Here is a 13763-nt window from a genome sequence, read left to right on the forward strand (position 1 = left end):
GAAGCTATGCAAGGGGAATTGGTGGAGATTCAAAGTTACATTTCCCGTCGACCAGAAGCATCATCATCGATCGACAGACACAACAAATCAACCGACTTTCATCATCGAACATCGGTCGACGACGCTACAAACCAAGGCCAGCTAGTACCAAAGATGATATCAGACATGTCTGACACATTACCATGGAGAGGAGATCTCAGCTGACACTTATGCCACACTTAGGAGTCATCAGTTCAACCTGGAGAGTCTTGAAGAAAGATTACAGAGGATGGAAAACACAAATGCAACAATGAAAGAAAAATGGCGTAGAGGGGATGAAGCTATGAGAGACTTCACTGGTACATGGTTCAACAAGCGCAAAGAAGATATGGATACTTGTCTTCCAACAAGTTCCAGCTTTCAACATTACTAGCCCAATCACCTCCAAAGTCAAGCTAAGTGACTATAACAAAGCATTGAGTGGGAGGCAACCTACTATTAGGTAATATTTATTTAGTTTTTATTGATATACTATTTAAATTGGTTTTTAATTATTGCAGGTCATAAAAAGAAAAAAAAAAGATCCAAATAGACTATTGCCGTGAGTATCGACCGACGAGAAGCTGTCAACATCGATCGACTTTGCCTAACCTGCCGCGACCGATATCAACATCCCTACATCGGTCGACATCCATTCCGGTCTGGTATATCTTTCTTACTTGTTACATTGAGTCCTTATGATTTAGTTATCACTATAACTCCAACTGAATTTACACTGGGGACAGTGTAGTTTAAGTCTGGGGGAGGTTTACTGATAGTAATTTATTTATGAATTTTATTAAAAAGTTTTTTCAAAAAGTTTTATTGAGTCAAGAAGGGGATAATGAACTTATAGATTTCGCTTGTTATCTAACCACTCTTTAGCATCATTCTAGATTTACTGATTGCAGATAGTACTAAAGATATTAAAGTGGATCAACTTGTCAACTATTCACACTTGCTGAGATTGTTTGAAGGAACCAAAGCTGATCTCCAACACTAAACTTGACACAACTGCTTGTCTTGGGGCTTGGCATGCATGGGATCGAATTCTTCAAACAAGTCTGGAAGGTAAAGCCTTGTATAGATAGGCTAATCACCATTTCTCTCTCTATTTTCGAAATTATAGATAGATCAAAAAATATTTTTATTTACTATTATATATATCTATTATAGATTTATTAGGAAGGAATTCGAACATAACTTGGTGGTTACAACCATTAAGGCTTGCTTCATAAGAATTCTATAGGTAAAGGATTAGAACATGACTTGGTGGCTACAACCATTAAGGCTTACTTCACAAATAATCATAGGATATAGGTCAAAAAGAAGTGAACAGGAGTTAGTGGCAACCACCATTAAGGCTTGATTCATGGAAGCATGTCCAATCTTGGTCAATGATCTTGCTAATATAAGCAGACTTTGACTTGGAGAGAAAGTTAGTAGAGAGAGAGGATATAAACTAATGTTTACCTGAAGGTCCAGATACTTATTTGAAAGTCCTTGCATCATGTGATCGATACCCCCAAGGTAAAGCCTACACTTTTATTTATGCTAAGAAATGATGTTGGTTGAGGGGAATGTCAGACAAGATTTGCTAAGTTGTTGGCTAGATGAATTTGGTTGCTAAGCTAGGATATGGTATAATGTGCTTTTGTGATTAGGACTTTTTAGATGTGGATTGCAATATTGTAGAGGTTATGATTTTAAGTTTTAAATCATGTGAGTCCCTGCTATTTTAAAACCTCTTCCAGAGAGACTGCCTGTTTGTTTTGCTTGAGGACAAGCAAAAATGTAAGTCTGAGGGAGTTGATAGACCATGAATTTGACTCATTTTCATCCATGGTTTATAGGTGTTTTTACTAATAATTATTATATTATAGAGTCTATTTACTATATTTATAAGATGGAGTGATTTGGAGATAAATGATGATTTTGGAGCATTTTAGAGATATTTGGAGCAAGCACCCGAGATGACCATCGAGCTCGGCCATCAGTCGATATTGGAGAGAAATAATCGATCGATGTTCATATCATGACATCGATCGACAACGAAGCGCGCAGAAAGCCCGTTTGGTCTTCACCAATTTACAAGATTGTCCCTGACGAGTTTTAACCTAATTATAAGCTTTGCCACCATGTTAGAGGTAAAGTATGCTTTTCTAGTTTTATTATTTTCACAGCAAGGTTTCTAGGATTTTGATAGATTGGAGAGAAGATCCAAAGTTATAATTTGTGATTGAAACTCCATTGATATCTATTTACTATTCTAATGAAGTTTTCTTACCTAATTGTTGTTATGAATTGCTTAGCCATGTTTGAATAGTTCCATTGTTAGATTTTAAGGTTTTAATAGGTTAGGAAGGATTAGCCCCAACTATAGATTGCTGAGTTGTGGTAATTGTCATTAGGATTGTTCATTAATGCATGTCTCTTGATTTAGCTACCTAGAACCTGCCCTAGGATTGATAGATAAAAGTGAGAACTTCATTCTCATCCTGAAAATATTTTAACTGAACTAAGTTTTTTTGCTATGAGTAAGGCAAGAGCTGATCTAGTGAGCTTAGTAAGGATTCATTCAATCCGCACATAAAGCTTAACTAGAAGCGCGTCGATCGATATCATTGTTGAATAATCGATCGACGGAGCGAAAGGTGTATCGATAGATATCCCTATAGGATAATTGATCAACACTTTCTATTGGTCGACATACGATAGTTGAGATAATTAGATCTAGTTAATAGACAAGTCCAAACATTGCGAACGCTGATGGACTTGTTGACTAAGTAGTTGAGCTTTACATTATCATGCATGCAACTCATTAGGCATCTATAGGATTATAATCCCAAGTTTCCTGAATAAAAACCCTAAGTCTAACTATTTCCTTTTTGAGCACCAAAACATCAATCAACCTATTGAACAAATACTTGTTTAATATAAAACTGTAATTTACATTTAAAATCTCTGAAACCATCTAGCTTAACAAATCATATTGGATTTCTTAGGTTTCCTAGCTCCCTATGAATTCGATGCCTAAATACTACAACTCGACCTCTTATTTGAGAGAGTATAAATCTCTCCTTAGGGTAATTTTAGTGGTATCACAAATCAAAATGTCCTCTTACCAAGTGGAAAGAACTCAAGTGCGGGGAGTGTAAAGGATTTAGTCACACCAAAGCTGACTGTCCAAATTTGCTCAAAAGAGGAGAAAAATCCTCTCTAAGTTTCCGTGATACTGAATCTGAGGATGAAGAAGGTGATGAACATTTGATGAACCTAGTTGCACTGGTGAGTGAGCAAGAAGATAGTAAGTCAGCTGTGGACTCTGTATCAGATGATGACGGAGAAATTGATCCAACAGTTAAGTATCAAAAGCTGTATGACAACTGGGTGTCTTCAAGCAACGATAATCTAAAGCTGCTAAAAGACAAAGCATTGTTAGAAGGCCAGATTAATATACTTGAGATGGAGAAACCTGCTGCAATCCCTACTAAAACATGTTCAACTAGTAAAGCTATACTGATCGAGGACACTGCAGAACAAAAGAGGATCAATGAACTTGAGTTAAAGGTGACTAGACTGGCTGATTTATTGAATTAGGAAGAAGAGAAGAACATCAGTCTGGAAGTCACTTTGAGTGACAATGGCAAGAGGATAAGAATGCTGAATACTGGAACGAAAGAGCTCGATAAAATCCTTAACATGGGATGATATCACTCAAATTACCCTAAAGAGTGTTTTATACTCTCTCAAATAAGAGGTTGAGTTGTAGTACTTATGTATCGAATGCACAGAGAGCTAGGGCACACACTAGATCTAATAGTTATATGATAAAGCTAGGCTAATAGTTTATAAAGCAGTAAATATAGCAAGTAGTTGAGCAAGGCAGTTGCTCGGCTGATTGATTGAGGTTTGATGGAAGGATGGTTGCTAGATCTAGGGTTTTTATTCAGGAAATCTGGATTATAATGCTACAGATGCCTAACCTGTTGTATGCATGATATTATAGAGCTCAACACTTATAAACAAACCATTAGGCTCTTGCTTTCTAGGTTTGTCTATTGACCAGTGTCGATCGATGATTATATAGGAATATCGATCGATACACTTGTTGAAACGTCAACCGATTATTCGATTAGGATATCGATCGACGCTTTTGGTCAAGCGTTAATGCACAGGTTGAATGTCCTCACTAAGATTCCTAGATCAACTCTCGCCTTACTCTAGCAATCTTAGCTCAGTTAGGATGGATTCAGGGTGAGATGCAAGCTACGCTTATGTCTACAACTCCTAGGGCAAGTTCTAGGTAGCTAATCTAGAAATAGGCATTAATGACAATCCTAAAGATGAATATCACAACTTAGAAATCTATAGTTGAGGCTAATCCCTCATAACCTATTTGAACCCTAAACCTAACATGTAGATCTATTCAATCATGAAGTTTGTCGCACGAATCATAGATGAATAGATGAAATTGCAATAGAATAAAATATAAAAACCAAAGGAATTCGAGGAGGACTCTGAAGGAGTTTATCATTTCTCTCCTAGCCTAGAACTATGAATTAAAGAAAGCTTAGATAGCGTAGCCGTCAACAATGGCTTATAAATAACATAAATAGGATTTCTGGTCGTCCATGGGTATTTTGGTAACTTTGTGTGGCTTCTGGGATTCATTCGGTCTTGAAATAATGCTTGGCCCACGTTCTGGCATCACCGTCGATCGATGGCAAGGGTGCACCGTCGATCGACAGTCCTTCATCTCCTCGACAACTTCCTCTCGCAAGGCAGACTGACCACTCTTCAGTAAAACGAGCATAGCTTATGCTATAGCATGCTGATTAACCTCAAACAGTTGGCATTGGAAAGCTAACTCAAAGTTATATCTTGTGTCAAAAGATAGACTCAATTTAACGGTGGGAAGTTCTCCATCCATAGCTAAATATCTGATTTGTCTGTGCAGCTCTACACTCAAAAAGGTTCCAAAAGACACCAAAATCACCATTTTCCTCTAAATTGTCCATGAACCTGTAAATACTCTAGACAGACTCTATATAATAGTAAATATATATTGAAACACTTATAAACCATGACTTAAAGTTGGTAAAATCCATGGTCTATCATAAGACAACCACCTAATGTGAGCACGGGACTTGGTTATTGTGGTGAGTAGATGAGGAAGACTCAGGTGTCCACTTCAACAACATCCGGGACTACAATCTTTGTTCGTCCAAAATCAAAATCAGCTGAAGTTCGTGTGAAAGAGCAACCATAAAGCAGTTCAAACATTCAGATAGTAAAGAGAATGTCTCCAGTGAAAAACTTCTTGACATTTAAAAGAAGTTGCAACTCGTGTGGACACCAAGGCCATATTGCTAGATATTGCTATGATCCGATCAACAATATTAAAAATGCTTGGAAAAACGGTGTGGTGAATCCTGAACCAAGATCATATGGCAATGTTTGGATTCCTAAGTCGATTTTGTATTCAAGACAAATGGAAGATGAGTTTGATGATGAGTTTGATGTCATTTGCAACATAGCTCAAATGGAAGGTATATAAATAAACATGCATAAAGAGAAAGCTGAAACATGCATTGATGACGTACTTCAAATGGTGTGTAATCTGTCAAAGATAGAACCGGAGGACAACTCTACTAACTATGCAAATAGTTTGGTAGCCTACATGTCATCTGAAGTGTCCAAACAAGTTTCCTGGTATTTTCAAAGTGGGTGTTCAACAAGTCTTAACATCTTACAGTAAGAGAAGTGGAGGTAATGTGAGTTTTGGAGATGGTGGAAAAGGTAAAATCCGAGGGGGGGGGGGTTGGAAACATAGACATTCTAGAACAGCCATCATTGGTAAATGTCTACTATGTTGAAGGTTTAAAAGCTAACCTTATAAGTATCAGTCAGCTAAGTGACGAAGGGTTTAAAGTTATCTTCACCAAGACTGAATGCCAAGCGATAGACACCAAGAGAAATGTTGTGCTTGAAGGTGTTCGATTTGGGAACAATTGTTACATGTGGAAACCATCAAATGTGTGTATGTCTGCCTCAGAATCTCAACTGGATCTGTGGCATAAGCACATGGGGCATATGAATGTGAATGATTTTCAGAGAATTATTAAAGCCAATGTAGTAAGAAACTGCCTAAATTACAAGAATCCACAGGGACAGTCTGCAAAGCATGTTGTCAAAGCAATACATAAACAAGTCAAGGAAATTACATGCAAATGTGTGTTAGAATTGATACACATGGATCTTATAAGTACGATTCAGACTGAGAACATTGCTGATAGAAGATACATCTTTGTGTTAGTGGATGATTTCTATCGCTTCACATGGGTCAGGTTTCTGAGGAAAAAATAAGAAACGCTGCAAAGCTTCAAGATGTTAGCACTGCAATTTTCCAATGAAAAAGGCAGAATTGCACAGATTCGAAGCGATCATGAAGGAGAATTTAAAAATGATGCTTTTGAAAGGTTCTGCCAGGAACAAGGAATCATGCGCCAGTTCTCAGCTCCTAGATCTCCTCAACAAAATGGTATTGCTGAGAGGAAGAATCAAACCCTGTAAGAAATGGCTAGAGCAATGATGCATTACAATCAAGTTCCTACCAGATTTTGGACAGAAGCTATCAGTACAACCTGCAATATAATCAACATAATCTATGTTAAACCTGACAAAAACTACTCCCTATGAAATCTGGAGAGGGAAGACACCGAACCTAAGCCATCTGCACATTTTCGGTTTCATCTGTTACATACTCAACGACAGAGAAAACCTGTACAAGTTTGACTCGAGGAGTGACGAAGGAATATTCATGGGATACTCTACTTATAGCATGACTTTTAGAGTCTACAAAAAAACTACCAAGATGGTTTCTGATGCAGTTAATGTTGTCTTTGATGAAAGAAGTTGTAGTCTGCAAGAGGTTAATCAAGATGAGAACTTGACTCATGATCAGAATGAGAAAGTGCTCAACACAGATGATGAACCTCAGACAAGTAGTGTTGAACCATAAAAATTACAAGTTCCTAACAATCATTCGACAGAGGATGTGATAGGCGATTTGGATGCTGACAGAGTCACAAGAAAGCTACCAATCAATTTCAAAGAGATGGTCAAGCTCGCATGCTTCATTTCATTCACTGAGCCTAAAGATGTGTTTGAAGCATTGGAGGATGAATTCTGGACATATTCATGTCACGAAGAGCTTGATCAGTTTGCCAGACATGATGTATGGGAGTTAGTGCCAAGTCCACCTGAAGTAAATGTAATTGGTACTAAGTGGATCTTCAAGAATAAAATAGATGAAGATGGAAATGTTGTGAGGAACAAATCCAGATTGGTTGCACAAGGGTTACTATCAGATAGAAGGAGTTGACTTTGATGAAACTTTTGCACTAGTGGCACGCTTTGAATCCATACGCCTTCTTTTTGGAATTGCTTGCAAACTTAACATCAGACTGTAACAGATGGATGTCAAAAGTGCTTTTCTGAATGGTTTACTCCATGAAGAGGTGTACATTTCTCAACCAAAAGGTTTTGAAGACCCAAAGTATCCAAATCACGTTTACAAGCTGAAGAGAACCTTGTATGGTTGAAACAAGCCCCTAGAGCTTGATATGAGTGTCTGACACACTTTCTACTTGAGTCTAGGTTTAAGCATAGAAGTGTGGACCGAACCTTGTTCATCCTTCAGAAAGAGAAGGAAATTCTTGTGATGCAAATCTATGTTGATGACATATTCTTTGAAGGAATCAAGGAGAAATGGGTAAAATATTTTGTTCAAACCATGACTCGCGAATTTGAGATGAGTATGGTTGGGGAACTAACCTACTTTTTGGATCTTCAGATCAAACAAATGGATGAAGATATTTTTGTTTCGCAAAGCACATATGCAAAAAATCTGGTGACAAGGTTTGACATGTACCTGTCCAAGGAATCAAAGACTCCTATGAGCACTATGTGTTAATTGTTCAAGGATGAAAATGGTGTGAAAGTAGATCAGAAGCTCTATCGTGCAATGATAGGAAGCTTACTGTACTTGACTGCTAGTCTACCAGATATATGTTACAGTGTTGGTGTATGTGCTCGGTGTCAAGCCAGTCCTCGTGTGTCACATATGAATGCCCTCAAGCGAATCATCAAATATGTTAAAGGAACGGTAAATCTAGGATTTTTCTACACCAAAGATACTAACACAAGTCTGGCTGGTTTTTGTGATGTAGATTGGGCAGGAAGCTTAGATGACAGGAGAAGCACATCAGGGGATGTTTCTTCCTTGGGAACAACATGGTATCTTGGCATAGCAAGAAGCAAAACTGTGTGTTGTTATCAATGGCAGACGTCGAGTACATCGCTCTTGGAAGTTGTTGCACACAAATGTTGTGGATGAAACACATGCTAGCCGATTATTGTATGGACTCTAATCCTCTTTTGGTCCATTGTGATAACCAGAGTGCAATAAATATATTGAAAAATTCAGTAATATATTCGAAAACAAAATATATTGCCATTAGATATAATTTGGTTAGGGACTTGGTTGAGGCGAAGATAGTGGTCATAGAATATGTTCCAACATTAAGATAATTAGCTGATATATTCACCAAGACTCTTGGCCTGAATACATTCTTGAACTTTAAAAAGGCAATTAGAATCTGTGAAGCCTGATCGGCTCTGGCCATGAGAGGTGACACATGTGTACATATTGAGGAGAAATATTCGTATGAGCAAAGACTTTTTCTATAAAACCTCATGTGGGCAAATCATGTGTAAAGAGGGCTACTCATCATGCACTAGAAAGTATAGATTATTTTGAGAGTTTAAACTGTGAGACAGAGTTGATACTCAGCTTGGATATGGGTGCAACAACATTTATATCTAAGCCTAATGTCTACAACTGTTCAAAAATGAAAGACACTCAGCTCGGATCTGGACGCTACAGCGTTTACATCTGAGTCTGATCAATGTCTGGATTTGTGAAGTAGAAACAGAGTTATGAGCAGAAGGTCAGTTTCCCAGAAAAAAAAGAGAGGAGAAATGAGTGAAATAAACAAAAGAACTTGCTGGGAAGTCACCTAGTGGGATGGACACTCTCCTTGGTCTTGGATATTAAGTCACTTAAGCCTAAGGAAGATCACTGTCTGGACTGGGAGCTGCTCAATAAATCTACTCACTTTATCACAGTTAGAAGTAATATCTTCGTGTGTATGATAATGTGAAGACTAGTGCATTTTAATCAAAGTGATGAAAGCTGTTTCAACAGCCATTGCGGCGAGTCAATGGATTGATCTTTTTTAACCTTCAAATCGTCTCAAATGGATCTCTATCTCTTGATATGTTACATGGGTGTTACACTCTCTTCTGGCCAACACAGCACAAGTATGTAAATATTCGAAAGATTTCATTAGGAATTGTCTTTCTCTGAGCATGTTTTTGTCTCACATAAAATTCTCTCCCCGAGTACTGATAAAATATATTTGGTTCGTTTTGTTGAAGTTCTTTCTCCTTTATGTGTAAGGCAATAAATCACAATTTGGCTGCATTGGGCTAATTGGATTACTAACCTAGTTTTTTTTCTTTTTCGCTCGTGTGGAAGAGTTTTGGGTCTTATAAATGTTTTTAGGGTTACCCTGGGTGGAGGAGCTATAAAAGTCGTATCTTGGCATCTCTCCTATCACAACAAGAGAAACACTCACTCTCTCCTCATCAAAGAAACATGAGCGACGGCCAAACACTAAGAACCTGTGGACAAGTGCTTTCAACCTTGGTGTAGAAGTTGGCAAGAAATCTGATTTATAGTGTTTTGCATGTTTTTAGCTATTGAATTTGGTCATTTTAATGTTTAGGAGTTGCATTTAGGTGTCATTAGGTGTTGGATTCGTTCATATTGCAAATGCACAATCTATAGTTTTGGAACAAATTTAAGGGTTAATATTCACCAAACAGAAGTTTTGGGGTCAAACTGTAAATTGCCTAAAGTTCAAGGACCAACTGTGCAATATATTAGAAGTTGGCCATGTCTGTGTCGTGAGTTTTGAAGTAGTTATAATCTCGGATGCTCTTAATGAGACAAAAAGTATTCTGACATACTATTACGAATTCTGGTGTACTCTTGTCTATTCTGATACTCTTCATATCGATGGGCAAAGTCGAAAGTGCCCCTCTCTATATGATCAATCAGAAGCAAGCGCGCTTTCTTTCTCTCTCTCTCTCCTGTCCAGGTGGATTTATTATTCAGATTTATTTTTTCTCTCTCCTCCAATACGACTACGGGTTTGGCGCTTCGCGAGAGGAGCTCTCCTGCCCTAAAACCAAAATCAGCGATTCTTTGATTCTAAACGGGATTGCGGCTGCTCGCTTGGATGCTGAATCATTGAGCAATGGATCCCCAACCCAGGTGAAATCAACTTCAGGTAAAGCATTATCTTGGTCTGTATCTTATAGCCCCATCAAAGTGGAATGAAATGCTCGTTCGGTTTATTAGGCAGTAGATTTCATATTTGGGTTGTCAATTAGGGGCAAATGGAAAAGTGTGGGAGTTGGGTGGTGTGTCGAATTGGATAATCAACAAAAAAAGTCGGGGATCAAAGCTGAATTTCCCGAATGAATATTGTGAAACTGGTACGCTAGAAAAGTGTAAGTAGGTGAAACTTTACTCCCTGACAAAAATGTATAACAAGATATAACTTAGTATAACTTCAATAGCAAAACTGTATAACTAGGATTAACTTTAAGAGTGTAATTTTTTTTTGTACAACAGATAATTGGTTATTCTTCTACAAACATACACTTTGACTATGATGGACATTATGAGAAATCTGGAGATGATTTTGAATGGATTCGAAGTGATGGTCGTTTGTATGCTATATCCTTTAAGACATCATCATTGGATGAGATCACTTATTCGTTTTTGAAGGAGAGGATATGCAAGAAGAAGACCATAGATCCGTGTACAGAGAGGCTGAATCTGAGTTACATTCCACTGGTAGTAGAACCTAAGAGGCAATCATATATGATATCAGTGGATAAAGAGGGAAGAAGAAGTATTTTGCATGTAGAGGTCATCAAAGAAATGGAAATAGTTCCAGTAACGGAGCAACAATCAAGATTTGAGAAAAAAAATTCATATGGTGGGAACTATAGTGACCTTGCGAGTGGATTACCCGAAGTTGAAGTTAATCCGGGTGCAGTCACTCTATTTACTCCCATTGAAGAAGCAGAATGATATCTAGCGGGTGCTGCACGGGTGAAGAATATTATTAATGGAGAAGGCGACGAAGGGGGCATTGGTTTGGATAACATGGACATTGTGGATAATGAGGGCGACGTGGATAACTCTATGGGTGTTCGTCCAATTTGCGACTATATTGAGCTGCCACGTGCTGCAAAAGAAATTCCAGTGGTTACTGAGTGGGAAGATGGTTTGGGTATTGAGTTGTTTCAAGAATTTCCGAGTAAAGAAGTTGTCAAAGATATTATTGATAGAGCATCAGAGCATAACTCTTTCGGAATCAGTATCGCCAACTCGGATAAGCGTCGATATTTGGTGAAATGTCGGCGAGCAGCTGAGGGTTGTAAATGGGTTGTGAGAGCTACAAAGATAAAGAATTCTGAAGCGTTCTCGATTAGAACATACATAAGGATGCATTCACGCTCTCGCGCAACATCAAGTACTGGAACGAAAAGGAAATCTACACCAAGATGTGTTGCAGCTATAGTACATAAGGATTATCTGAGACTATATGAGACACCAACTGCGAAAACCCTTGTCGGTCTTGTGCAAAGGACATTAGGTGTGGAAGTGTCGTATGCGACATGTTGGAGAGGGAAACAAAAAGCTGTTGCGGATTTGCGTGGTAGTCCCGAGGAAGGATACAAAAGATTGCCTTCTTATTTGTAAATGTTAGAGAAGGTGAACCCAAATACAAAAACAAGTTTGTTATTGGATGAAAAAAAAGGGGTTCAAATACCCATTTGTTGCGTTTGGAGCTTCTATTGAAGGGTTTGAATACATGAGGAAAGTCATCACTGTGGATGCAACTTTTCTGGAAATTGTTAAAGGTGGTGTTTTAATTATTGCCACGGCTCAGGATCCAAACCGTCACCATTATCCTATAGCTTTTAGTGTCGTTGATGGGGAGAAAAATGCAAGCTGGAATTGGTTTTTCACAACGCTGAAAACTGTTATACCGGATTCGACGGAATTGGTGTTCGTTTCAGACAGAAATACAAGTCTCATTAAAGCCGTTGCTGAAGTGTATCCGATGTCTAAACATGGGTATTGTATCTGGCATCTTTCGCACAATGTGAAAGGTCATGTCAAATACGACAGAGACGAGGTTGCAGAACAATTCAGGAAAGTTCCACAAGTTTATTCAGAGGCTGAGTTTGAACAGCAGTATCAAGAGTTTAGGGAGAGGTATCTATGGTGTGCTACGTATCTTGATAAAAGTGTCGATGTCAAAAATTGGGCGAAGTGTCATTTCCCCGGTGCAAGGTGCAACATAGACACTTCTAATTGTGCGGAGTCTTGGAATGCGCTATTTGAAAAGGCACGAAAGATGTCTTTACTGCCTATGCTTGATACAGTTTTTGACAAAATGGCTGAGTGGTTCAACAGACATAGGACGGATGCAGTAGCCGGACCGTCATCTCGAAAATTGGTTCCTTTAGTGGAGAACAAATTGCATAAGAGAGTACCGAAAGGTGAAAAACTACAAGTGACTCTGCTGAATAATTTTAAGCTTGAATACAATGTTATTGGAAAAGACGGGAAAACTTATTTGGTGGATTTGCAGAATAAAACGTGCAGTTGCAGGAAGTTTGATATAGATAAATACCCATGTGTCCATGCAATAGGCACTGCCATTAAGTGTTTAAAGCATGATAGACCAATAAAGTTGAGTGACATGTATGATGTAATCTCGCCTTATTACTTGATTAGTGTGAGGGCTTTGGCGTACCGAAGGACTATATATCCAGACTCTCATATGTCTGATTGGATCATTCCAAAAGAAGTCAAGGAAAAGTGTCCCTTACCTCCAGAGTACGGAAAAAAGGAAGAACTCAGGAAAAAGGTTTCCTTCCGCAGGAGAAAGTCGGCCCCGTCCTAATAAGTATGTGCCAAATAGGAATTTGGGTCGCTGGTTCAACTGCTCGCAGGGAACAGAAGGATCACAAGGAACACAAGAAACACATAGATCACAAGTAACAGAAGGAACAAATGGATCACAAGGGACTCAAGGGACTCCAGGGACTCAAGGAACACATGAATCACAAGGAACTCAAGGATCGCAAGGAACACAAAAGACTCAAGGAACACATGGATCTTAAGGAACACAGGGAACTCAAGGAAAACTGATAGGGAAGAGGAGTTGGTTGTAAGGGAAATCTTTAAAAACTTGGTGAAAACATGTGTTATATGATTGTAAAACTTGGTGAAACCTGCGCTATATGATTGCAAAACTTTGTGAAACCTGCGTTATGTGATTGCGTTGTATGATTGTACAACTTGGTGAAACTTCCGTCATATTATTGATGATTTATATTTCATTTTCAATCACGTTACTTGCACTTTAGATCACATTACTTATTCGATCACGTTACTTATTCATAGTTCGGAGATCCGGATCACGTTAACTTGAAATTTTTAATATCTGGATCACATTTTCTAATAATTAGCGAGGAAATACATTGTTATGATATATTTTTTTCGTAGACATTACATTGTGGGATTA

The 13763-nt window shown here is 38.3% G+C and overlaps 1 protein-coding gene across 1 annotated transcript; it reads left to right on the forward strand.

Moving 5' to 3' along the window:
- Positions 1–12038: 12038 nt before the first annotated feature.
- LOC103848375 (protein FAR-RED ELONGATED HYPOCOTYL 3-like) lies at positions 12039–13139 on the forward strand. The gene has a single exon (XM_009125297.1). The coding sequence runs from the start codon at positions 12039–12041 to the stop codon at positions 13137–13139; it is 1101 nt and encodes a 366-aa protein (XP_009123545.1).
- The last annotated feature ends 624 nt before the right edge of the window (positions 13140–13763 follow it).

The sequence above is a fragment of the Brassica rapa genome, chromosome A10 (genome assembly GCF_000309985.2).
Source record: "Brassica rapa cultivar Chiifu-401-42 chromosome A10, CAAS_Brap_v3.01, whole genome shotgun sequence".
Taxonomy (NCBI): domain Eukaryota; kingdom Viridiplantae; phylum Streptophyta; class Magnoliopsida; order Brassicales; family Brassicaceae; genus Brassica; species Brassica rapa.

Coding starts and splice junctions, on each gene's coding strand:
- LOC103848375 (XM_009125297.1), top strand. CDS start 12,039: ATGAGGAAAGTCATCACTGTGGATGCAACTTTTCTGGAAATTGTTAAA.